The sequence below is a fragment of the Myotis myotis genome, unplaced genomic scaffold (genome assembly GCF_014108235.1).
Source record: "Myotis myotis isolate mMyoMyo1 unplaced genomic scaffold, mMyoMyo1.p scaffold_m19_p_19, whole genome shotgun sequence".
NCBI classification, from domain to species: domain Eukaryota; kingdom Metazoa; phylum Chordata; class Mammalia; order Chiroptera; family Vespertilionidae; genus Myotis; species Myotis myotis.
In genome coordinates, this window is record NW_023416323.1 from 27,245,702 (window position 1) to 27,273,375 (window position 27,674).

The 27,674-nt window shown below is 42.3% G+C and overlaps 1 protein-coding gene across 11 annotated transcripts; it reads left to right on the forward strand.

Moving 5' to 3' along the window:
* The first annotated feature begins 215 nt into the window (after nucleotides 1-215).
* Nucleotides 216-27,567, forward strand: LOC118674551 (IST1 homolog). Of its 11 annotated transcripts, XM_036346484.1 has the most exons (11): nucleotides 243-367; nucleotides 13,647-13,727; nucleotides 14,153-14,255; nucleotides 14,621-14,801; nucleotides 15,541-15,628; nucleotides 20,586-20,669; nucleotides 21,520-21,630; nucleotides 22,687-22,890; nucleotides 23,832-23,921; nucleotides 25,172-25,220; nucleotides 26,222-27,567. In XM_036346484.1, exons 3-11 carry the CDS (start codon nucleotides 14,168-14,170, stop codon nucleotides 26,419-26,421), a joined length of 1,095 nt encoding a protein of 364 aa, XP_036202377.1. In that variant the 5' UTR covers nucleotides 243-367; nucleotides 13,647-13,727; nucleotides 14,153-14,167; the 3' UTR covers nucleotides 26,422-27,567. The 11 variants fall into 11 exon arrangements, with proteins under 11 accessions (XP_036202382.1, XP_036202380.1, XP_036202384.1 ...); XM_036346487.1 differs by lacking the exon at nucleotides 13,647-13,727 and having other exon boundaries at nucleotides 217-367; nucleotides 25,214-25,220; XM_036346482.1 differs by lacking the exon at nucleotides 13,647-13,727 and having other exon boundaries at nucleotides 218-367.
* Nucleotides 27,568-27,674: the final 107 nt, after the last annotated feature.

Below are 27,674 nucleotides of genomic sequence, written 5' to 3' on the forward strand. Positions count from 1 at the left end.
CGGTTCCCGGGACCGGCTCCCCCGCGCACAGGGCAAGACAGGAGGCACCCTCGGCGCGCCCCGCAGATGACTCAGGTGCTCGCTCAGGGGGCGTGACGGGACGCATCACTCCGCAGCCTCCGCCGCGGGAAGTAGTCCCCGGCCGCGCTGGTTCCTAAGGGAGCCGGGCGGGGAGTCCCGCTGTTCTCGGGCCGAGATCCCGGGAGCGCGGGCGCTCAGCCAATCGCTGGGAGGGAGAGCGCGTCAGCTCGGCCCGCGGATCCCTCCGCCGCGTTGGCTGTGCTGCGGCCGGCGGAGCCGCCATTTTGGATGCTGGACCTGGGTTCCGGAGCCCGTCTCTGCCGCGTTCCCGCCTGGTTTCGGTCCGGTGAGTCTGGCATCCTCTCCGCCGAGGGTCTTTGTTTTCCTCCCGGCGCCGCGGCCGGGATTTAGAAGTCCCCAGTCCCGGGTTCCAAGGGCCTTGACGTGGCAGGTGAGGAGAAAGGGGAGGGTAGTGGATGTCGGGGTGAGGCCGGAGGTCAGGCCCGAGCAGCTGCGGCGCGGGGCCGGGGTCTGGCCGGGGTCGCGAGCTGCTTGGGGAATCTTTGGCCCGGGATACTTGAAGCCGCCAGACTTTCGTGTTGTCCCTTTCTGTCCCTTGGCGTCTCTCCCCTGGGGCGGGGACGCCGCGGCCTGGGCTCCGGTGCCCGTCGGTGAAAGGGCTCGGTCTGCACTTTCCGGCACCGGAAAGCGGCGTTCCTACCCCACGTCCTCTGGCTCGGGAAGACCTCGGAAGGTTGTGTCTCTGGCCTCCTGGACTGGCGGGGCGGGGGGCGGGGGGGAAGAGTGGGGGCCCCTTTGGCTGGAGGAAACGGCGGCCCCGGCCCCCTCCGCAGAGCCCTGCGCGGTGATGGGAGACCCTGTGAGGAGCCCGTGGCCCAGCCCCGGCCCTCTCCGGTGTGTGTGTTCGGCGCTCCCCTTCCGGGGTGCTCGGCGCTCCCCTTCCGGGTGCTCGGGGCGAGGACTTGGAACTCGAGCCGCAGAAACTTTCCCAGGGAACGGGAGACGAGCCGCCCGCTTAATAATGAGGTAATAGGAGAGCCATTTCACTCTCGGTAGCAGTAACAACATTAAGAGCTGGTCTGCACTCTTACGGGGAATTGTAATTTCTCTGTTATGCTTACGTGTTTATTTTTAACTTTGTATTGCGAACAGTTCAGACAGACAGGAGTCAGGAGTGTAATGAATTCCCTCCTCCAGCTTCAGCAACAACCACAGTGATGGGCTGTTGGGGGAAAGCCCCAAACGTCCACATTCAGGATCGATTCCGAAGAACGGACCCGCAGGGGCTTATTCAGGTTCGCAGGAGCTTTGATAGGAGGAACCTACTGCTTGGGCAAAGCAGCCGTGTGTTCCCCGTGGGGGCCGCGGGGGCCGCAGCCACACCCTCCCGGGACAGGGTTTCTTTTGTATAGGTTTAATAGTAAAAGCGAGTGGTGGGTAAGTCACACGGGCCGCCGGGAAGAACTTGCATTTCTAAGTTAACGGGTTATGCCGGGCAGTTGCCCCCACTCTGTGCGCTCATCAGCCTCACCCCTGGGTGCTGAAGTTCGGGCGGCCCTCTGGCTTCCTGGGGGGTCAGCCAAGCCCGAGGCTGCAGAGAGGTAATCACCGAAGGGTAACCGAGAGTCCAGCATCCCCCAGACGCTGGAGCGCTATTGCATTTCTGAGTTAGTTCCCCTACAAGGGCCGATCTTGTTTCATTTATAAATACTGTTAAGTATTTAATAAGATAATTGTTGATATATGTACCTCCCCCCCACTTCCTCAGTAGAACCTTTTGATTTCTCTACTTACAAACCAAAAGCCCACAGGGATTTATATATATATATATATATATATATATATATATATATATATATATATAGAGAGAGAGAGAGAGACAGAGACACAGACACAGAGACACCTCAGAACCGCATCTTCTGGGATAGGACTTGGTATATTTGTTTTTTAAAAAAATGTATTTTTATTGATTTCAGAGAGGAAGGGAGAGGGAGAGAGATAGAAACATCCATGATGAGAGAGAATCATTGATTGACTGCCTCCTGCACATCCCCTACCCAGCACTGTGCCCTTGACCCAAATCGAACCCGGGACCCTTCAGTCCTCAGGCCAATGCTCTAGCCACTGAACCAAACCAGCTAGGGCAGTATTTCTATTTATTAGAGAATAAAGCGTGTTTTGAAGCCTCAATGTTAGTATTACATTTTATTTATTTTTATTTTTTTAAAAATATATTTTATTGATTTTTTACAGAGAGGAAGGGAGAGAGATAGAGAGTTAGAAACATCGATGAGAGAGAAACATCAATCAGCTGCCTCCTGCACATCTCCTACTGGGGATGTGTCCGCAACCCAGGTACATGGCCTTGACCGGAATCGAACCTGGGACCCTTCAGTCCGCAGGCCGACGCTCTATCCACTGAGCCAAACCGGTTTCGGCAGTATTACATTTTAAAGGCACCTGGTTTAAGCCCTCTCTTTTTTATTTTTATTTATTTTATTTTTTTTAAAAAATATATTTTATTGATTTTTTAAAGAGAGGAAAGGAGAGGGATAGAGAGCCAGAAACATCAATGAGAGAGAAACATTGATCAGCTGCCTCCTGCACGCCCCCCACTGGGGATGTGCCTGCAACCAAGGTACATGCCCTTGACCGGAATCGAACCCGGGACCCTTGAGTCCGCAGGCTGATGCTCTATCCACTGAGCCAAACCGGTTCCGGCAAGCCCTCTCTTTTTTAAAGTTGTGTGACTGATTTGTCCAAATTATTTGTTTTAATTCTTCCTGTCTTCCTGTGGCTCTGCCTTCTAAATGATCAGGAACTCCAGAAGCCCCTAGTGTACTTAATTTAAGCTCTCATTCTTGTAAAATCAGTCTCAATTACATGTAGCCTATTCTGATTTAAAAATGAAACTAGAAAATAGTATAGTCTAATAAAAATTTAAAATACAGGAAAAGTAGTAAGCACATGAAAACTAACTTCAGCATTTTATTTATAACATCAAAAGGTTGAGGAATTAAAAATGATTACGCAGTGGAATATAGGCAGTCATTAATAGGTTTTAAAGACTGTAAGAGATGTGATATTAAGTGGTAAAAGGATTCAGTGGTGCTTAGAGCCCATGATTGCAACTTTGTAAAAATTAGATTATGTAAGTTAATTGAATTTTTAAAAAATTTGTTTAAATTAAACTTCCTACTAATTAACAATAAATGAGTGACAGCTTTGTACTGAGTACCATGGTAGGCAGTGTGGGAATAACAGTGAAACCTGTAGTGATTGTATACAGTTGAAGTACTCCAATGTGGTTGAAAAAGGTTAATCAAAAAGTTAAAGTAGGGGAAGGATGCAAAGCATACCTAAAACATTTTATTTAGCCTAAAACACATAAAAGTGCATTTATCAGCTAATCTTTAGGTGATGAGCAAGAACTTTCCTTTGAGTATGGGTCTGTTGACTAAATAGAAATGAAATAGTGCTTGTGTACATATAACACTTTCTATGTACCAGGCACTGTTCTAAATTCTTTACAAATTTTCTTTAAATTCTCATACCAGCTTTATGAGTTATGAAGGTTCATATAATATTGATGGTATTTAAAAAAATGTTTGACAGAATTCCCTTAAATGTTTAATAGAGAAGCTACTGGGGCCTGGGTTTTCTTGTGGAATTTTTCTTTATTTTAGGTTCAATTTTTGTAATGTATATAGGACAAATTATATTTTTTATTTCTTTGTGTGAATTTTGGTAAATTGAGTTTCTAAGGGGTATGTCATTTTTGTCTTTGTTGAATTATAGATATAAATTGGTAATAATGTCCCCTTTTAATGCCTGTAGGATCTGTAGTAATATCCCTTTTTTACTTTGGATACTGGTAATTTGTGGGTTTGTGGGAGTTTTTGTCAGACTTATCAAAAATTTTGATTTTTCAAACATACAGCATTTGGTTTCATTGATTTTTCTCTATTTTTACTCTCCCATTTCATTAGTTTTTGCCTTGTTTGCTTGTTGTTGTTAATCCTCATCCAAGGATATTTTTCCATTTATTTTTTTCTGGAGGAACGGGTGGAGACAGAAAGAAACATGGATGTGAGAGAGACACAATTGGTTGCTTCCCACACATGCCCTGACCAGGGTCAGGGATCGAGCCTGCAACTGAGGTACAGGCCCTTGACTGGAATCAAACCCGGTACCCTTCAGTCAGTGGGCCAACACGATCCACTGAGCAAAATAGGCTGGGGTTTGCCTTGGTTTTATTTCTTTTGTTTGCATTAGGTTAATTTTGCTCTTTTTATGGTTCCTTATGGTGGACCTTAGGTTACTAATTTGAGACCCTCTTTTCTAATACAAACATTTAGTCTTGTAAATTTCTCCCCAAGCACTGCTTTAGCTAGATCTCACAAATTTTGATGTTTTATATATATAATTAAATATACTTTTTTATTGATTTCAGAGAGGAAGGGAGAGGGAGAGAGAGAGAAACCCAAGGGGATCAAGCCAGAAACCCAGGAATGTGCTCTGAACCAGCAATTGAACTGATTCATAGGTTAATGCTCAACCAGTGAGCAACACAGGCCTGGCAAATTTTGATGTTATATTTTAACTAGAGAACCCGTGTGCAGGTGGGGTCCCTTGCACAGGTGCACAATCGGGGCCAGAGAGGGACCGCGGGAGGGCTCTAGGGCAGCGGTTCTCAACCTGTGGGTCGCGACCCCTTTGGCAGTAGAATGACCCTTTCACAGGGGTCGCCATAAGACCATCCTGCATATCAGATATTTGCATTACGATTCATAACAGTAGCAACATTACAGTTATGAAGTAGCAACGAAAATGATTTTATGGTTGGGTCACAACATGAGGAACTGTATTTAAAGGGCCAGAAGGTTGAGAACCACTGCTCTAGGGCGTGTCCAACCCATCTCGCCCAGTGATCATCGGAACCCCAGCAGCAAGCTAACATATTGGTCAGAGCGTCTGCCCCCTGGTGGTCAGCACACATCATAGCTACCGGTTGGACAGCCGTTTAGGCTTTTATATATATAGATTTTTCTTTTTTTAAAATATATTTTTATTGATTTCAGAGAGGAAGGGAGAGAGAGATAGAAATAGAGTCATTGGTTGGCTGCCTCCTGCATGCCCCACACTGGGGATCAAGCCCTCAATTCTGGCACCGGGATTGGACCGTGACCTCCTGATTCATAAATTGACACTCAACCACTGAGTCATGCCAACTGGGCTTAATTTTTATTTTCTTGCCATTCAAACCTTTTTTTTTTTTTAATATATTTTATTGATTTTTTACAGAGAGGAAGGAAGAGGGATAGAGAGTTAGAAACATCGATGAGAGAGAAACATTGATCAGCTGCCTCCTGCACACCACCTACTGGTGATGTGCTGGCAACCAAGGTACATGCCCTTGACTGGAATCGAACCCGGGACCCTTGAGTCCACAGGCCGATGCTCTATCCACTGAGCCAAACCGGTTAGGGCTTGCAGTTCAAACCTTTAACACAATTTTTCTGCTTGCAAATTCCCCTTTGACCCATAGATTATTTGTGTTCTCTAATTTTCAGGTGTTTGGCAATTTTCTGTTATGTTTCTTGTTAGTGATTTCTAGTTTAATTGTATTATGGTTAAAAAACATACTGTGTTACTTTAGTTCTATTTAATTTAAGGTTTGTTTTACACGCAGGATATAGTCTGTATTTATGAATGCTCCGTGTACATTGCTGTGTTAGATGGAGTATTCTATAAATGTTAGATTCAGTCAGTTAGTGGTAGTGTTCGGTTTTTATTTAAGGTTTGTTTTATGACTCATGATATGGCCTATATTCATGACTGTTTCGTGTGCATTGATCTGTTGGGTAAAGTGTTCTATAAATTTCAGTTAGATATTATCAGTTGTTCGTAGTGTTCATTTCTACATCTTTGGTGATATTGGTGTTTGCTAGTTTGATCAATTATGAGGGAGGTACTTTGAAGTCTTCAACTATAATTATGGATTTCTTTATTTCTCTTTTTCTATCTGTCAATTCTTCATGTATTTTGAAGTTGTGTCATGTATAGTGAATGTTATATACATTTATTTACTATTAGAATTGTTACATTTCCTTAGTGAATTCACCATTTTTTCATTGTACAGGGTGTCCCAAAAAATGTGTACACATTTTGAATAATTATTAATTCCAGTTGGTTAAATCTGAAAAGAAAGAAACATCAATTGAGCTATCAAAAAATGTGTATGTATACATTTTTGGGGACAAAAAAAATACAATGTTTCTTTGTATTCCTGTTTTTTCCTGGCTCTGAAGTCTACTTTGTCTAACATTAATATAGCCCCTCCAATTTTCTCTTTTATTGAGGTAGTAGGGGCCCGGTGCACGAAGAATCGTGCACTGGGGGTGGGTCCCTCAGCCCGACCTGCACCGTCTCCAATCTGGGAGCCCTCAGGGGAGCCCTCTCCAATCCAGGAGTGTCTGTCTGTCTTTGCAATCCTATGAGCGAATATTCTGAGACCCCCAAAGTTTGGTTTGTTGCTCACAGAATAATAGAGGCATTTCTTTTTTCTTTGCTTCATTGGTGGAGATTTCCTTGAAGTTTTAGGATATCTTCCCTTTAATTTTTCCTAGACACTCTGATTTTACTTATGTCTCTCACCTTTGCCTTCCCTCCATCCCCCACTGCAACAGTAACTTGCTCCAGGCTCACTTTGCTCTAGTGCAGTGGTTCTCAACCTTCTGGCCCTTTAAATACAGTTCCTCATGTTGTGACCCAACCATAAAATCATTTTCGTTGCTACTTCATAACTGTAATGTTGCTACTGTTATGAATCGTAATGTAAATATCTGATATGCAGGATGGTCTTAGGCGACCCCTGTGAAAGGGTCGTTCTGCCAAAGGGGTCACGACCCACAGGTTGAGAACCGCTGCTCTAATGTCTAGGAGATCCGTCTCCCACCAAAACTACGATTCCCAGCATTCCTGGTGCTCCCCGCACTCTGGGCTTCTTTCTGCTTCTGGTCCTGGGGTTGCCACCAGAACTACTATTCCCAGAATTCCTGGTGATCCCTACACTCTTGGTTTTCCCTTTCTGCTCTGCTGCGTCCCACAGCCTCCCACTCTGCCAAGTCCTCCAAGCCGCCAGCTCTCCCTTTCTGCTCTGCGGCTGGCAGCTTGGGGAGCCAAGTTCCCCAAGCCACTCCACTCTCTGCCAGCTCTCCCTCTCTGCTCTTGCCCAGTGGCGTGGGGGAGCGACCGAGGGAGCCACGTCCCCCCAAGCCTCCGGCTCTCCTGCTCTGCTCTCTGCCTGGTGCCTGTGTATGCAAATTAACCCACCATCTTTTTGGGTTAATTTGCATACTCCTGATTGGCTGGCGAGTGTAGTGGAGGGATGGTCAGTTTACACGCCTCTTTTATTATATAGGATAATCTATAATAATAAAAGTGTGATATGCTAATTAGACAGACATCCTTCTGGGTGAAGCCGGGGCTGCAAGGGAAGCTTGGGTTCTGGGTGCCTGCCAGCGGCTGGAGGGAAGCCTGGGTCCCAGGTGCCAGAGGGAAGCTGGTGCCAGCAGCCGGGGGAAGGAAGACCTACTTTTGCACGAATTTCATGCAAGAAATTCCCTTTGGCTGCCCGCAGGCACCTGGGACCCAAGCTTCCCTCCACCCTGGCTTCATCCGGAAGGACCCTCTGGTCTAATTAGCATATTACGCTTTTATTATAGATTACTAGTGTACTTGAATGTAGGCCTATCATTTTATTGTCTTGTTTGTACCTTTTTCATTTCTGTTTCTGCTTCCCTGCCATCTTTTTGGTTATTTGAACACTTTAGAGTTCCAGTTTAAAATAGGTTGCATTTTTTAGTATATGTTTTGTATAGTATGTTTTACTATAGGGGTTACAATAGACATTCTTAACTTTTCACAGTGTACACTGGCAGGGCTGAGCTTATTCTTGTGTATCGTGTAAGTTGGTGGTCTAGTTACTTTTTTTTTTGCCTGTATCTGTCCAATTTTCCCAACACTAATTTATTGAAGAGATTGTCTTGACTCCATTGTATGTTCTTGCCTCCTTTGTCAAATACTAATTGAGTGTAATGGCTTGGGTCAAATTCTGGGGTCTCTGTTCTGTTCCATTGATCTATTATTCCTGTTCTTCTGCTAGTACCTGGCTGTTTGGATTACAGTGGCTTCGTAGTATAACTTTATATCTGGTATTGTTATACCTCCAACTTTGTTCTTCTTAAGATTGCTGCAGATATTTTCTCAAGATTGCTGCAGATATTTGGGGTCTTTTTTGATTCCATATAAGTTTTTCGAGTATTTGTTTTAGATCTGTGAAATATGTTGTTGCCTTATTTTTAGCAGCTAGCCATTGTCTGACATACAGGTAATCAGTATACATTCTTGACTGGATTGTACATAGTTCAGTATCATGGTACCCAGATACTCTGATACATAAATGCTATTATGTACTGGGACTTGGTTAGTTATTATTATTACTAGAGGCCTGGTGCACGGGATTCGTGTACTGGTGGGGGGGCATGAGCAGCAGGGATCTGCTCATTGTGGGAGCGCCACTAGTCCCGGTCAGCCGAGTGGCTGTGAACCCGCTCCTGCTGCGGTAGCAGCTGCTCATCCCAGTCAATTGAGTGGCGCTCCCACCATGTGAGTGTACTGACCACCAGGGGGCAGCTCCTGGGGTGAGCGTCTGCCCCCTGATGTTCAGTGTGCGTCATACTGACTGATTGACTGGTCGTTCTGGTCGTTCCGCCATTCAGTCGCTGGGCTTTTATTATACAGTGGGGCCTTGACTTACGAGTGTCCCGACTAATGAGTTTTTCGAGATACGAGCCGTCTCTCGGCCAATTTTTTGCTTTGAGTTGCGAGCTAAAATTCGGGTTATGAGCCAGCTTCAAGATACCCACCTCTAGTTGGCGCAGCGAACGTCACAGTGAATGCCACAACATCAGCCCAGCATCACGTGTCTCACTTGTTCACTTCTTGATTTGACATACGAGTAATTTGAGTTATGAGCTCCGTCACGTAACGAATTAAACTCATTAAGTCAAGGCCCCACTGTATAGGATTTAAAAAATATTTTTGTTGATTTTAGAGTGGAAGAGAGAGAGATACATCAGTGATGAGAGAGAATCACTGATCGGTTGCCTCCTCCACGCCCCACATTGGGGATTGAGCTGGCAACCTGGGCATGTGCCCTGACCGAGAATTGAACCATGCCCTCCTGGTTCATAGTTCGATGCTCAACCATTGAGCCATGCTGGCTGAGCAGTTAACTATTAAATGTAGTACAAAAACTTTGAGAAGCAAAAAAAAAAAAAGCTTCTGGAGACAATTTCACAAAAGAAAAATACATCTGATGTTTTCTATTAGTGGTATGCACAAGCAGACAATTATTGTCCTGGTGTTGTTTATATTGGTTTTGGTTTGTCTGCTGTTCACTTGCTTTAGTTTAGATGTTACATATTTTGAGATTCAAGTTCAGAATTAATTGAGAGAAATAAGAATTGTGCTGTTTAGATGTAGAACGATGGTATATCCTAAAGTTTTGTGGGTGGAGAGGGGAGTGGTTTTGTTGATTGTATCTCTACTGTGAAGTTAAAGTCTTGGTAAATAGACTCCTGTGTTCAAGTTTTATAGAACAGCTTTTCCCCCTTGGACATTTTACCCTTTTGTGTATTTCTTTGCATGTGAGTAGATGTTAATGCTGTTTCTGTGATCTTAGACACTAGTTTTTCCCCAAAAGGCTGATAATTTGAATAATTAGAGGGATAATATATTTTAAAATTTTAATTAAACTTATTGGGGTGACATGGGTTATTAGCATTATATAAGTTTCCAGTGTACAATTCTAAATTATATCATCTCTATATTGAATTGTGTGCTCACCATCCAAAATGTAGTCTCCTTCTGTCACCTTTACCCTCTTCAACTTCCCTGCACCCCCTTCTCTGATAAACACTATACTGTTGTCTATGAGTTTGTTTTGTATGTTTGTTTGTTGTTTTTTATCCCACATGAGTGAAATCATCCTATCTAAAAATAGACAAACATGGTAATTGACCATACCTTTGCTACGCCTCCCATTGGCTAATCAGCGAGATATGCAAATTAACCACCAACAAAGATGGCGGTTAATTTGCATATGTAGGCACGAAGCAGCAGAGTGAAGGCTTGAAGGCGGCTCTGGCCGGAGCGAAGGCCTGGGTCCTGGGTGGAAACCGGCTGGAGGAAAACTGGTGCCGGCAGCCAGGGGAAGGGAAGGCCTATTGTACGAATCTTTTTGTGCAACAGGCCTCTAATATACAGTGGGACCTTGACTTACGAGTGTCCCGACTGACGAGTTTTTCGAGATACGAGCCGTCTCTCGGCCAATTTTTTCCTTTGAGTTGCGAGCTAAAATTTGGGTTACGAGCCTGCTTCAGATACCCCACCGCTAGTTTGGCGCAGCGAACATCACAGTGAATGCCACATCATCAGCCCAGCATCACGTGTCATTTTAATGGTGAAAATTGATTTGACATACGAGTAATTTGAGTTACGAGCTCCGTCACAGAACGAATTAAACTCGTAAGTCAAGGTCCCACTGTGTGTGTGTGTGTGTGTGTGTGTGTGTGTGTGTGTATTGTTCTTTTCCATCTGACTTATTTCACTGAGCATGATACTCTCAGGATCCATCCATGGCAGTATTTCATCCTTTGTATGGCTGAATTAGAGGCCCAGTGCATGAAATCCGTACACTTGGCGGGGGAGGGGTGTCCCTAAGCCCGGCCTGCGCCCTCTCGCGGTCCAGAATCCCTCAGAGGATGTCTGCCTGCCAGTGGAATCAGGCCTAAGCTGGCAGTCAGACATCCTTCTCGCAGTCTGGGACCCCTCATTCCTTACCTCCTGCCTGTAGCAGAGGCAGGAGAGGCTCCCGCCACCACCTCTATGCTGGCCAGCCATGACCCCAGCTTCTGGCTGAGCGATGCTCCCCCTGTGGGAGAGCACTGACCACCCTGGGGTCGGTGCATATCATAGTGACTGGTTGTTCTGCCGTTCGGTCTATTTGCATATTAGGGTTTTATTACATAGGGTAGGATAATATTCCATATATGTACTACCACATCTTCTTCATCCAATTATCCATCAAAGGACACTTAGGTTGTTTCTATGTCTTGGCTACTGTGAATAATGCTGCAGTGAACATAGGATACATATATATATATGAATAAATGTTTTTTTAAAAAAATATGTTTTATTGATTTTTTACAGAGAGGAAGGGAGAGAGAGAGAGAGAGTTAGAAACATCAACGAGAGAGAAACATTGATCAGCTGCCTCCTGCACACCTCCCACTGGGGATGTGCCTGCAACCAAGGTACATGCCCTTGACTGGAATCAAACCTGGGACCTTTCAGTTCGCAGGCCGATGCTCTATCCACTGAGCCAAACCAGTTAGGGCTGAATAAATGTTTTCAATTATTTTTTTTTTCTTGGTAGATACACAGAAGAGGAATTACTGGGCCATATGGTAGCTTTATCTTTAAATTTTTGAGGAACCTTTATACCGTTTCCCATAGTAGCTGCACCAGCTGACATTCCCACCAGCAGTGTATGAGGATTCTTTTTATCCACATCATCTCCAACACTTGTTATCTCTTGTTTTACTGATTATAGCCGTCCTAACAGATGTGAGGTGGTGTCTCATTGTGGTTTTGATTTGCATTTCCCTTAGAGCTAGTGAAGTTGAACATCTTTTCATATATCTGTTGACCATTGCTATGTCTTGGGAAAAGCATCTGATCAGATTCTCTGTCCATTTTTTAATAGGATTGTTTGTATACTTGCTGAGTTGTACGAGTTCTTTATACATTTTGTTTTATTTATTTATTTATTTATTTCTCACCTGAGGAGTGAGGATATTTTTCGCATTGACTTTTAGAGAGAGTGGAAGGGAGGGAGGGTGGAGGGAAGGGGAGAAGAAGAGAGAGAGAGAGAGTAGGAGTTATTTATATATTTGGCTATTAGCCCCATTTCAGAGTTATTATTTACAGATATCTTCTGCCATTTGGTTGGTTGCCTTTTTGTTTTGTTCATGGTTTCTTTTGCTGTACAGAGCTTTTTTAGTTTGATGTAGTCCCATTCATTCATTCATTCATTCATTTATTTATTTATTTATTTTTGATATATTTTATTGATTTTTTTTACAGAGAGGAAGGGAGAGAGACAGAGAGCCAGAAACATCGATGAGAGAGAAACACCGATCAGCTGCCTCCTGCACATCTCCCACCAGGGATGTGCCCGCAACCCAAGTACATGCCCTTGACTGGAATCGAACCCGGGACCTTTCAGTCCGCAGGCCGATGCTCTATCCACTGAGCCAAACCGGTCTTGGCGTATTCATTTATTTTTGCTTTTGCCTCGCTTGCCTTTGGGGTCAGGTTCACAAAAGCCTCTCTTATACCAACATCTGTAGATTTAGTACCTATGTTTTCTTCTAGGGATTTTATTGTTTTAGGTCTTATATTTAACTCTTTAATCCCTTTTGAGTGTGGTGTCAAATAGCAGTCTACTTTCATTCTTTTGCATGTGGCTTTCCAGTTTTCCCAACACCATTTATTGCAGAGGCTTTTCTTTCTCCATTGCATGTTTTTGGCTCATTTGTTGAAAATTGATTGCCCTTATATATGTGGGCTAATTTCTAGGCTCCCAGTTATTTTCTATTGGTCTGTGTGTCTATTTTGCTGCCAGTACCATACTGTTTTGATTATTGTACCTTTGTAGTATAATTTGAAGCCAGGAAGTGTGATAACTGGCGTTGTTCTTTTTTTCTCAGGATTGCTTTGGCTGTTTGGGCTCTTCTGTGGTTCCATACAAATTTGATGAATTTTTTTTCTATTTCTTTGAAAAATGCCTTTGGGATGGCATTAAATCTGTATAGAGCATTAGGTAACAATAGCCATTTTAACTATGTTGATTCTTCCAATCCATGAACAAGGAATGTCTTTCCATTTCTTTGTGTCTTCATCAATTTCTTTCAACAACATCTTGTATTTTTCATTGTATAGATCCTTCTCTTCCTGTGTTGTTTATTTCTTCTTTAAAAAATATATATTTTATTGATATTTTACAGAGAGGAAGGGAGAGGGATAGAGAGTTAGAAACATCGATGAGAGAGAAACATCGATCAGCTGCTTCCTGCACACCCCCTACTGGGGATGTGCCCGCAACCAAGGTACATGCCCTTGACTGGAATCGAACCTGGGACTCTAAGTCTGCAGGCCGACGCTCTATCCACTGAGCCAAACCCGTCTGGGCTTGTGTTGTTTATTTCTAGTTATTTATCCTTTTGTTGCAATTGCAAATTGAATTGTTTTCTTCATTTCTTTTTCTGATATTTCACTGTTAACACATAGGAACACAAGGGATTTTTTGTACATTGATTTTTGTATCCTGCAATTTAGCTTTGTTTGTTCATTGTTTCTGGTAGTCTTGGTGTTTTATATATTGTATCATATCATCTGCAAAAAGTGACAATTTTACTGCTTTATTCCAATTTGAATGCTTTTTATTTCTTCCTCTTGCCCGATTGCTCTGACAGGATTTCTGTACTGTGTGAACAACAGTGGTGAGAGTATCCTTTTTTTGTTCCTGATCTTAGAGGCAAAGCTTTCAGATTTAGGTGAGATTTTTGGGAGAATTAGGAGACCTTCCTGCTTGTCTTTTTATCACCCCTGTCCTACACCAATATACATAGGTACTCATTTCATCCATCAGCAAGTTCTTTCCGCTCTGCTTTCAAAATAGCCTTAAATCTGATCACTTCTTCCACCACCACTGCTAACTACTCCAGTCTAAGCTGCTTCCATCTGTTGTCTGGAATATAGTAATATCCTCTCCTTTGTTGTCTTGCTTCCATTAATACCCTCTCCCAATCAGTTCTCCATACAGTAGCCAAAAAGATCTTTAAAAAATGTGAATCAGATCATGTCTGTATTAGAAAACCACTCTAGTTTATAGTATCAAATAATCTATTCTCTAACTGGTGTTAGTTTCTGAACTAATTTTAACTTGAAGATAGTCATTGGGTTTCTTATCTTTTTCCAGGAGGAATAGCACAGTATGCTGGGCTCTGGATTTAAAGCTGAGCGTTTACGAGTCAATTTGAGATTAGTCATAAACCGTCTTAAACTATTGGAGAAAAAAAAAAGTGAGTAATGCATGATTGCCTTATATTTTTCTCTTCCAAAATACATCACTGGGTCCTAGTATCCCAATATTGGCTCTTTCAGGCTAAGTACTATGAACTTTTAGGGTTACTATGTTCTTTAAATTTTGGGTACATCTGGTTAGATTGAATCTCTTTGTTGCAGGGAAAGGGACATACTCTGTTGCTATGGAATAGGTAACATGACTCCTGAAATTTCTGAGTACACAATCTAGATTAGATTTGCTAAGGGAGTGAGCTAGGACGTAGTAGAAACATCCACTTGTCTTTGTTGGGGTGGAGGTCCGCCTGCAGGCCAAAGCCCAGTGCACTACTGCTGTGTGACTAGAGTGGGATTTGTGCCTTAGCGGAACTGGCCCAGAAAGCAAGGAAAGAGATTGCTGACTATCTGGCTGCTGGGAAAGATGAACGAGCTCGAATCCGAGTGGAACACATTATACGGGAAGACTACCTCGTGGAAGCCATGGAGATCCTGGAGCTGTATTGTGACCTGCTACTGGCCCGGTTTGGCCTCATTCAGTCTATGAAGTAAGCTTTTTTGGTCTTTTTATTTATTTATTTTTTCTTTTTCCTTTATTGATGTATAATTGATACAGAAAAACTGCACATAATTAATACACAGTTTGATTAATTCAGACACATGCATATATCTGTATACAGATGCCACAGTCAAGGCAATAAACATCACCTTTAAAAGTTTCCTTGTATCCCCGCACTCCTCTGTTTCTTTTTCTTTTTGGTAAGAACACAACATGAGCTGTACCCTCTTAACAAAATTTTTAAGCACACAATACAGTATTGTTAATTATATATTGTTAACAGTTGTTGTTCAACAGATTTCTAGAACTTATCTTGTATAACCTTAATGAATAAGACATTCTGATCAAAGACCTAAATATAATCACCTCTGGAATTTGAGAAAGAAATAATATTGGTCTTCTTATGTAGGGGTGAGCACTAAGGGACTGTTTCACATACCCAAGGACCTTTTTCCTGTTATTCCCTTGAAGCCTGATCTCAGCATAGAGACAGCTGTTGAGATGGCAGAACCATTTCCTGACTTGGTGACCTTGGGCGCATCATTTAGTTTTGAGTTTTCCCAGAAGTAAAATAGGGTGATGAAAATGGCTAGAAGTTCAGAGTTACTGAAAAGTTAAAGAGATTTGTGAAATAGCTTTAGAGGCTATATCACTATATTCATACAAATGTTAGGGTGGTTGGTTGGTTTTAAAGAATGTTAAATTTTATTAATTTTTTTCTTAATTAGGGAGCTAGATTCTGGTCTGGCTGAATCTGTGTCTACACTTATCTGGGCTGCTCCTCGACTCCAGTCAGAAGTGGCTGAATTGAAAATAGTGAGTAAAACCAGTTTCAGTGATATCTGTAGTTTTTCAGATTATTAGAAAAATTGGTTAACATAAGTAATTTCTGCTCATGTGACCAAGTATTTTGTACCCTTCTCATGCTGCCTTTGACAAGGACTTTATAAATGTGTTTCTTCTTCCTTTTTAAGCCTTATATCATAGAAGAGTGTTTTGCAAACTTGAATAATTTTTTTTTAAGGAGCAAAGTTTCATGTACCCTCAGTTTTGTCTTAAATTATTTTTATTGTGATATGTTAACTTTAAAAAGGCCTTTCAAAGTGAGAGGCAATAAGCATTTATTTGAGATCAATAAGAATAGTTATTGGGGATTCACTCACTGATTCAGGCAGAAGTCCATATAGTGTTTCTATTAGGAGACAAAGGCAGTGGATTATATGAGAAGGAAGGGCAACACTAGAAGGAAGGCATTTCTATTGGTGCAGATAACAATGCTGTTAATTCTAAATAATGTTTTTAATTCTCATTTCAGTAGTCCATCAGTCCAGTAGTCATAATAACTGCTTTCTTGTTATCTTGGCAAACAGTTCTTTGGGACACATTGTTGCCCTAGGCCAGTGATGGCGAACCATTTGAGCTCAGCGTGTCAGCATTTTGAAAAACCCTAACTTAACTCTGGTGTCACATATAGAAATTTTTTGATCTTTGCAACCATAGTAAAACAAAGATTTATATTTTTGATATTTATTTTATATATTTATATATTTTATATATTTAAAATATATTTTATATATTTAAATGCTATTTAACAAAGAAAAATCAACCAAAAAAATGAGTTAGCGTGTCATAGGTTCGCTATCACTGCCCTAGGCCCAGCCCAAAGGTTATTTTGCCCTGTTTTAACATTGCAAAGATTTGAGGCATAAACGTGCAAAGCAGTTTCCCTAGCATGGGAGCGCTGGTTCCATTTTAAAGTGGTGCCATTAATTTTTTATTTTTTGACAAATGTTATTTAAGTATATACAAATAGAAAAGTTCTTACGCAATTGTAAACCAGTAAAGTTAAAACAACATTAATTTTATTTCAGATTTTTTTTTTTTAATATATTTTATTGATTTTTTACAGAGAGGAAGGGAGAGAGATAGAGAGTTAGAAACATTGATGAGAGAGAAACATCGATCAGCTGCCTCCTGCACATCTCCTACTGGGGATATGCCCGCAACCCAGGTACATGCCCCCGACCGGAATCGAACCTGGGACCCTTCAGTCCGCAGGCCGACGCTCTATCCACTGAGCCAAACTGGCCTCGGCTTATTTCAGATGTTTTGCTTCATTCATTCATTTCACAAATATTTATTGAGCAGATATTATGTGCTAAGTGGACACTGAGAGTATAATGGTGTGCAAAATAGGATACCAGCCCTACACTTGAAGCTTTGAGTCTAGCAGACGAGACAGACATTAACTAAAAACCTGCCTGCCACAACATGAATATTGTACTGACTCAATTGAAAACAGTTCAATTAAGTTATTTTTCTCCTTATTTTCTTTCTGCATCTTTGTGTACTTGTTTTAGTTTCTCTAAGATTGTCTCAGTCTTTTCTACCAACCCATCTTTTGAGATGTCCTTCTCTTATTTTATTTTTTAAGAGCTCTTTTTAATTCTCTGAATATTTTTTTATAGTCTGTTGTTTTTGTTTCATGGCTACAATGCTTTCTAACTAACTCTCTGAGAATATTATAGTTTATTTTTTTGTGAATCCTCACCTGAGGATATTTTTTTCATTGCTTTTTCAGAGAGAGTAGGAGGGAAGGGGGGAGAGAGAGGAAACATCCATTGATGTGAGAGAGACACATTGATGGTTGCCTTCCCGCATGTGAACCTGCAGCCTAGATAGGTGCCCTTGACCAGGAATCGAACCTACAACCCTTCTGTGCGTAGGCTGACGCTCTAACTATTGAGAAGCACTGGCCAGGATTTATAGTTTCTTTTAATTTTTTGTTTCTGTAATGTTTGTTTTCTTTCTGTTTCTTAGATTTAGACCGTTTTATAGTAGAGGCTTTTCTTAGTTTTGATAACTCTTGGCTATTGGTTTATATTTATGAGTAAGACAAATTTATTTATTATTTAAAATGTTTTTTATTGATTTCAGAGAGGAAGGGAGAGGGAGAGAGAGATAGAAACTTCAGTGATGAGAGAGAATCATTGATCAGCTGCCTCCTGCATGCCCCAAACTGGGAATTGAGCCCACAACCCGGGCATGTGCCCTGACTGGGAATCAAACCATGACCTCCTGGTTCATAGTTCGATGTTCAACCACTGAGCCATGCCAGCTGGGCAAGTTAAGACACTTTTAAAAAGCAAATTGGAACCTCTTGTATGCTTGGGTGGGGCTTACTGCCAGATGCCTTCATTGTTGAATGATCTGACTAAGCCCTTTCTTGAGGGAACTCCAGACTGTCAAGAACTAGTTTTCTTTCCTTGGGTTGGTCATTTTCCTTAGAGAGGAATCCTACACCTGGAAGGTATAAGCTGGCTGTCAGCATTTCTGAGAGCCCAGGAGAGAAGGAAGCCAAAGGTCTCATTCTTCTCTTATAGAAGACGTACACTTAATTCTTCTGTGGTCAGTAAGTATCTCTGCTCCCTGCTGTGCTTGGAGTCCAGAGTCCCTTTAGTTTAACCTTCCCCAGAGAGTAAACCTGTATTCTGATACAGTAGGGAAAATATTTATACAGTTGTTTTTTTTTTAAATTTTACTTATTGGGTGATATTGGTTAATAAATTATATCAGTTTCAGATATACAATTGTATAATATAGCATCTGATATCTTGTAATTGTGTGTTTATCACCCGAAGTCAAGTCATCTCCCATCACCATTTACCCCCCCTTTACCTTCCTCTACCTCCTCTCCTCTACCCCTTTGCCCCTTCCCTCTGGCAATCACCATCTGTTGTCTGTGTCCATGAGTCTTTTTTTTTTTTTTTTTTTACTGAAGCCCTTCCCCCTTCTCACCCAACCTCCAGCCCCTTCCCCTATGACAGCTGTCAGTGACAACTGCTTCTTACAGTTTTAACCTCATTTTTAGTCTCTCCTATACTTCTCCTTTATATTAAGACTAGAGGCCCGGTGCACGAATTCATGTACCAGTGGGGTCCCTCTGCCTGGCCTGCAGGATTAGGCCAAAACCGACTCTTCAAAATTCTCTGAAGGGTCTCGGGTTGCGAGAGCCTGCAGGCCAGGCCGAGGGACCCCCACCATTGCACGATTGGGGCTGGGGAGGGATGTGGGAGGTTGGCCAGCCGGGAAGGGACTGCAGGAAGCCTCTGGGACATGTCAGTCCCAATCGTCCAGACCCCAGCAGCAAGCTCACCTACCGGTCGGAGTGTCTGGCCCCTGGTGGTCAGTGCACATCATAGTGACTGTTTGTCTGCCCCATGGTGGTCAGTACACATCATAGCGAGCGGTTGAGAGGCCTTAGCATATCATTAGCATATTACACTTTGATTGGTTGAACGGGCGACCAGATGACTGGACACTTAGCATATTAGGCTTTTATTATATAGGACTAGGCGCCCAATGCACAAAATTTGTGCAAGAGTAGGCTGTCTTTCCCCCGGCTGCTGGCACTGGCTTCCCCCTGGCACCCGGGACCCGGGCTTCCCTCAGGCCCTGGCTTCATCCGGAATGATGTCCAGTCTAATTAGCATATTACCCTTTTATTATTATAGATTCATTTCAAATGAAACCAAGATTTACATTTCTTTAAAAGAATGAAACCATATAAACTTGAAGAAAACTAGGTAGATTAAGAAAATGTCATAACTTAATATGCCACAAAACCCAAAAGCCATAAATGAAGAATGATAAATTAAGCAAATATTTTAAAATTCTACATTAATATAAAGCAAAACAAAAATCATCAAAAGACAAATGACAAACTGATAAGTACCAGGTACCCGTGAGAGTCTACATATTGGACAGTGAGTGCTCCCTCAGTGAGCTCGCAGGTGTTGGGACCACTCTGGTCCAATGACACTGTCATCTCCTCCTCGAACTATGTAGTAACTTCTTGAATGTTCTTCCTATATCTGCTTTGGTTTTCTTTACTCTGTTCCCCATTACATCAGGACAACTGAGGGTTCTTTTCAAAACACTGATCTGATCCTGTCACTACACCTTATTTTAAAGCCCTTTGGTATCTTTCTGTTGTGCTTGTGATAGAAACAAAACTTTTTGTATGGCCTATATGGCCCTGCATTGTCTGGCCCCCACTTGCTTTTCTCGGTTCCTACCACATTCCTCCCTCAGGCTCTGCACTAGACTTATTCTGGCTTGAGGATTGATTGGCCCTGTTTTTCCACCAGAGGCCTTTACACATGATTTCTTTTTTTGTAATACCCTTCCCTCCCTCATTTAGTTAAATGTCTTCTGGAAGTTTTACCGGATTTTTCTTTTATTAAAATTAAATTTATTAAAGTGACATTGATTGGTAACATTATGAGTTTCAAATGTACAATTCTATAATTCATCATCTGTATATTGTATTGTGTGCCCACTACCCAGTTACCTTTTTTTTTTAAAATATATATATATATCAGATATTATTCTATTCTCATAGTGTGGTATACTTTCCCTTGGTAGCACTTTTCACAGCTGCATTTGTACCTTTACCTGTGTGATTGAGTAATGACTGTTTTCCCTGAGAACTAGTATAAGATTCTCTAAGAGTAGGAACAGTGTCTGGTGGTGTTCATTATTTATAGTGTTTATCATAATGCTTATTCTAGAGTTCCGAATATAGTTGCAGCTCATTGGATGGATACATAAACAATAACCAAGTTAATTAGGATGTACCCCTTAAGGTTTTATTGACCCCAGTTTTTTGAATATCCTGTAATAGAAGCCTGTTTACTGTTGATAGAAGAAAGCTTGAAGCAGTCTATAGGAATGGTTTCCACTTTTATTTACTGTTCTTTTTTCTCGGTAGGTTGCTGATCAGTTGTGTGCCAAGTATAGCAAGGAATATGGCAAGTTATGTAGGACCAACCAGATTGGAACTGTGAATGACAGGGTAAGGAACAGACTTGTTAAACATGAAGCAATGGGCAAGGTGGGGGCAGGTTAATTTATTGCCTGCAGTGATCTGGTGGTTACCACTATATGGTAGAGTTCATCTAGGGTTCCACATTTCATAGTGAGAGTGGGAGGAAGGCTTTCTGGTTGGCAGTGCAGTCCACTCCTTACCTTGGCCCTACACCTCTGACTTGTGAGGCTGTTGTTCTGTGTCATATTTTTTTTAAAAAACACACATTTTATTGATTTTTTACAGAGAGGAAGGGAGAGGGATAGAGAGTTAGAAACATCGATGAGAGAGAAACATCGACCAGGTGCCTCCTGCACACCCCCCACTGGGGATGTGCCCGCAACCAAGGTACATGCCCTTGACCGGAATCGAACCTGGGACCCTGAGTCCGCAGGCCGATGCTCTATCCACTGAGCCAAACTGGTCAGGGCCTGTGTCATATCTTATTTGCCCCCTGTTCTTTGTGCCCCTTATAATTTGCGGAGGTAGAAATGAGGTTGGGAGAAGGGTGGAAGAATTCAAATGTGTAAGGCAGCAGTATCAGTCTTTTACCAATCATCAAAAGACAAATGACAAACTGATAAGTACTAGGTACCTGTGAAAGTCTACATATTGGACAGTGAGTGCTCCCTCAGTTACATAACCAGAGAATGTGAGAGAGACTTGGGTCTTATATTTTGTGACTGGAAAAAAACATTTAACTGTCTGAACCCATTTTTGTTTTGTTTGTTTTTGCCTCAGTTTACTAAAATGAGAGGAACAAAATGTAAAAGTGAGACAGGTTAGACTTGGGCTGGTTGGTGTAGATGCATCTTAACCCTGGGTCTTTTAATTACAGCTAATGCACAAATTGAGTGTGGAAGCTCCGCCCAAAATCCTGGTGGAGAGATACCTGATTGAAATTGCCAAGAACTACAATGTGCCCTATGAGCCTGACTCTGTGGTCATGGTGAGTTTAGAGTCTTTCAGAGTACTCAGAAAAGTGAGTCTCTAGATACCACTTTCTTTAACCGTATTCCTTGCACTGCAGTTTGTGTGTGAAGGTTTAAACCTTTGCCCAGTTAGTGCCTTTTGGGTAAAAATTGTGCCTACATATCTCATATGGATCAGATGAAAAGAATACCTGAAAGCACTTTGAAAAGGTACAAACCTTGATGCTTATTAGATACCTGTGATGTGCCAGACAATGCACAGAAAGCTGTTAATACAGAGATATATAAAAACAAGGTCTCTGTCCTAAAGAGACTGGCGGTGTAAGGAGGGTAACCAATAATTATCATCCAGCAGTTACGGTCATTGGCATTTAGCAGATGCTTTGGTATGCTGCTGAGACAACCACCATCCCACATTTTCAGAACAGAAGATGTAATCCCCCAGCTCTTGAGAGTATTGGTCACTGGTGTCTCACACAAAGCTGAGTACCCTCCAGCAGTGGCCCCTTACCCAGTCTTTCCTGGGGGCAGTATTCAGTAACTGGTCAGTGCAGGGATTTAAAGACACTTCCCTTTGCCCTGGCTGGTCTGGCTCAGTGGATAGAGCATCAGCTTGGTCCCGAGTTTGATTCTGGTCAGGGGCACGTATCTCAGTTGCAGGCTCGATTCCTGGCCCCAGTCGGGACGCATGCGGGAGACAACTAATCGATGTCTCTCAAACCGATGTTTCTGTCTCTCCCCCTTCTTACTCCCTTTAAAAATCAATGGAAAAATGCCTTCAGGTGAAGATTAACAACAACAACAAAAAAGACACTTCCTCTTTGACACAGTTGGGGACATCTGCTATAGGGTCACCCCACCTAGCTCCAGAGATCCCTGGCTAATTGGCTGAAGCCTTTGGTTGCATAATAGCCCGACTTCTTACTTGACCCATCCCTGCTTCCTTCACTTTCCCACAGGTCATTAGATCGCCCTAGTAAACTTCCTTCATGCCAATCTCCATCTCAGAGTCTGCTTCCTGGGACCTCGCCTGCGATGTGGGGTGATGATATGAATTTCTCTCTTTTTCTCAGGCAGAAGCTCCCCCTGGAGTAGAGACAGATCTTATTGATGTTGGATTCACAGATGATGTGAAGAAAGGGGGCCCTGGAAGAGGAGGAGGTGGGGGCGGGTTCACAGCACCCATTGGTGGACCTGATGGAACGGTGTCAATGCCCATGCCCATGCCCATGCCATCTCCAAGTACTCCTTTCTCATACCCACTTCCGAAGGGACCAGTAAGTATACATATAAATAAATAAATAAATGTTATGTAAGCTCTAGAAAATGACAGGTTGGCTCTGTGAATATACTCAGGAGTTGTAGATTGTCAAGACGATTAAGCAGTAAGAACAAATACTAACTTAATGATCACATTGTGTGAAAAATATTGGGATTTAGAGAAAGCCTTTTGGTTCAGCTAGAAGTAATGCGTGGAAAAATCTGGAGAGATGGTGCTAGAAAAATTCATCTTCATGTAGTTTATTTTTTAATTAAACATTCGGGACCTGTTGCTGGCAGATTAGTAGTTTTTTGTTGATTTCAGAGAGGAAGGAAGAGGGAGAGAGAGACAGGAACATCAATGATGAGAGGGAATCATTGATCGGCTGCCTCCTGCATGAGCCCACAACTGTGGCATGTGCCCCTGACCAGAATTGAACCTGGGACCCTTCAGTCCGCAGGCCCACGATCTATCCACTGAGTCAAAACTGGCCAGGGCCAGATTAGTAGCTTTAAAAATAAAACTGAATACAATCATTTCTTGCCAAGTAAAAAAACCTCTTGTAGACAAGAAGATGAAGGTCATTGTTGTAAAGTCTAATAATTTTCCGTAAGCAATGGATTTAGTAATTTGCATAACAGCTTTTGGCTACAGTTCTTCTGATGACATGTGGTATTTTGTTTTTCTTCTTTTGGGGTTCTTGTGTTTAATGAGTCCTATTTAATGTCATTGATAGTTTTGTGACTTTAAGTGAAATGATGTATTTAAGTGAAATGATGTATTATGAAACCCAATTTTACCCTAGGCTAATTGATAGAAACAAGAGTTACTTTCCTATGGCATTCAACATTATAATGAAATGACATTATTTGAGGACCTTCTCTCTGTGTGTATATATACTGGAGAAAATCGCTAGTTGGGGGCAGTGTCTCTGATGTTGCCTTTCTCCTCTTGCAGTCGGATTTCAATGGATTGCCAATGGGGCCTTATCAGGCCTTTCCCAATGTTCACCCACCTCAGATACCAGTTCCCCCATCGTATGAATCTGTAAGTGCCTGGGCCTCTTTTGTAAGCAGCAGGAGAGTGAATCCCATGAAGAGAGAGCAAAATAATGGCCAAAGGGAAGGCAAAGTTTTGATCAACTCTAGTACCAGCTTTGTTCTTGCTCTGGATTGTGCTGCTTTTACATTATCCTGGAAATGGAGTGTGGTGGCGGCAGCAGCATCATGGTGGCAATGCTTTGTCTGCAATTCAGCCAGGATCAGGAGGGAGCTGCAGATCTTAGAAAGTTCTAGTAGGGCACTTAACCATCTTTTTTTGGACTATGTAGAGACTTCCTGGAACTGGTAGTCTTAGTGCTAGAATCTCATAATTAAACTACCAGCTTTATAAATTCTTAATACTGTGTAAAGCAGATTTTAAAGTAGTGACCAGATTTTTGTCTGACACACAAGTGTCCTGTAGCATTAGTTTTACATTTTAGTATTGTGGTTAAAACTTGCTCTAATTGGCTATTTGATGCTTTGAACTCTGTAGGTGGTTGTAGCAGCTTTGGTTTAGAATTAGATGACTTGTTTTCTGCCATCCTTGTTTGTTCAGCCAGTATGTGCCTTTTTTTTTTAGAGTAGAAGGGAGGAGGGAGAGAGACACACACACACCTTATCGACTGGTTGCCTCCCGCACATGCCCCAACTGAGGTCAGGGATCGAACCTGCAACTGAGGTATGTGACCTTCACTGGTAATCAAACCCACGACCCAATGCTCTATAACTACGGAGATAAACTGACCAGGGCTGGTGTATGCCTTTTGAGAGCTGTTTCCATCTGATGCATAACTGAGAAAATAAATTGGTGTGGCGTTTGCTGTGGAAATGACTCATCTAGGGAGATTCTCCTGTTCCTGAGCTTGTTCTTCCCTTTGGTTCTATTACCTTGGGCCTGAGTTTTTCTTATGTTTCGGTCTTGCATGCATTGAAGCATTGCCCACAACTGTTTGAAGACTTGGTTCTTGGAGATGAAGTCAGTGGTTTAGTGCTTTCTCTGCCTGGAAGGTGAAGGTATCAGGTTAAAGAGGTGTTGTTACATTGTGGTTAGATTTTCCTTTTTCTCTGCTTGGTGTTCAGCATGGTATCTATATCATCTGGTATCTGTCTGGAAGATCAGGAAGGAGTGGAGGGGCAGGTTCTGATGCTTTCGCTGAGCAGCTTAGCTTTTGGACAGCACAGGGGCTTGTATAAGTATCCGTACTTTCTCCAGTGATGCCACTGCTTTCTTTGGTAACAATGTTTGTGTTCCAGGTGGATGACAGTAATGCTGATAAGAATGTCTCTTCTGCACAGATTGTTGGTAAGTGTGAGTTAGAAACCCTCAAGGCTCAATGCTGAGCCCTTTGCTGTTTTCTCATACATGGAATTCAACCCACATGCCCTGTCCACCCTCCAAATGCAGTATGGCAAAAACAGAACTCAGGATTTCCCTCTGCCAAAAGGAAAATAATCTTCCCTGGCCCCAAAGAATCTCACAAGTTCCCTGTTTCTTTTGCACACATTTTTATTTTTTCAAATTCTTTATGTTCCTGCTGATTCAGCTTCCATTGTGCCTGGAAATTAAAAGGAGGAGGGGTGAATAGGCACAAATTATAAGTATGTAGCCATCTATTCAAAACCACTACCAGCACCCTAGAAGGCCACAGGGAGTATATATATATTTTTTAGAGAGTTGTATTTTACATAATTTCTGTACACAAAATTATTGTTGATGAGTTTTGATATTACATGTGTGTCTATGCACCCACATATAATATGTAACCACCACCTCAGCAAAGTTATAAAACATTTCTATCACCCTAGGATAGTTCCCTTTTGTTCCTTTCAGTCAACTCCACCCCAGAGGTAAGAACGGTTCTTATTTTCTAAAACTGTAGTTTAGTTTAGGTTTACCTGTTCTAGAACTTATATATAAATAGAAATAAATATGCAGTAAATAGAGAAGGGGTGATTTTTAACTTATAAAATGGAAGACTAGAAATACAGATCAGATCCCAGTCCATCAAATAGGATTGACATTAACATTTCTTATTTTCCCGATAAGCCTTAAAGAGTAACTTCATCCAACAGAATTCTGGTACCACTCCAGACTTTGGACTTTGTTGCTATGGGAGCAGGCCTTTGTGAAAGGGGACAATGTGTATAAATGAATGTTCTGTGTACTTACCCTTAGAATTAATCATTTAGAAAGAAAACTTTTCTACTGTACTTGATTGTTTTGTTGTTTCTGCCAAAGGGGACTGTGGCTCTGAGCCACCTCTCTGGCATTTGTAACACTGTGCTCCTTCCTAATTTAATTAGGTCCTAGACCCAAGCCCGAAGCCTCTGCCAAGCCGCCTGCGAGACCCGTGGATACCTATGACAACTTCGTACTTCCAGAGTTGCCGTCCGTGCCAGATACACTACCAACTGCATCTGCTGGTGCCAACACCTCAGCATCTGAGGACATTGACTTTGATGATCTTTCCCGGAGATTTGAAGAGTTGAAAAAGAAAACATAGGCCTCCTAATCCAGGCACCACCCAAGTCCTGGGAGTTGAGACTGAGAAGTTTCTCCTTCTAAGAATCTCCATGAAATTCTGTTTCATCTCTTAACCATCACCGAGCACACTCTTCCTATGGGCTCTCTTCCTGCTCTACCAAATTGTGGTGCTTTCCAGTTCTTTATTGCTCCTAAGAGATGAATGACTGGAGACACTGTGAGCCCGGAGCAGCTGACTCCTGTAAGCCGTGCTTGTCTGTTTCCTGTCAGTGTTAGCCCAGGCTCTCTCCTCACCTGTCCCACCATCCCTCTACAGGGGAGAGAAGGTAAAGATGGCTGGGCTGTGGAAGAGAGTACTTAGGAAGTGTCTCAGCCCTGTGCTGAGGTTCTAGACTTAGTACAGGTGGATTCGCGGTGAGAGAGAATCAAGGCTAAGATGTCTGTTTTCTCATTCTGATATGAATGACTCAGGAAGCCACTGTAACAGTTCTTGGAAGCTGGGTCCTCTCATTGGCATTTACACTACTCCTTGCTGCAGGGCAATGTTCCACCTGGATCCAGCTGCAAAGTTTATTTGGAAAGTTGAAGGCCTCTCAGTTCTACTGGATTCCCAGGGAGCCCTCTGTGGCCTTTTGGCTTTGAGTGCTGTTTCCCTTTTATCAGAGGGCAGCACTGCATAAATTCCTGTTTTTCCCCTAGCATGTTCTGCTGGATTGTATTACTGACAAAGGAAGAACAGGCCACATGTTGGGCAGAAGTCACTATTCAAGGCTAAGGTGGGCTTCCAGTTGCCTTAATAGAAGCATTCAAGTCTCTTGAATAGTGAGCTGGAAAGCCTACAGGAGAAGAGGGGTTCCTGTTTTCATTTGAAAACTTCATGATGAAGCGAACCTTTAAAAACTAATCTCATACATTTTGGTGCCCATGTGGCTGTAGTTTGCTGCTTTCCTTGATGGACAATACTCTTACTATTGTAACTAACATGCTCCTTTGCCCCTTAGCTAAGGCCATGCTTTCCCACAGGGATGGCTTTGGGATCGGATGATAAGATTTTGGCTTCTGTGTAGTATATCTGTATATACCTGTCTCAAGCAACCTTTCTTTAATGTTTTTGGTTGGTTTGTATCCAATACCTTGGTAGCTGATAATAAAGTTAAAAATTCTATGACCTGCTTTCTCCACTGGTTGGGTTGAATAGGGAGCTGCAAAGTTGGATTTTAGTGGAGAATATTGTAAGCAAGTGACCCATGCTGGGCACAAGCCAGACCTTAC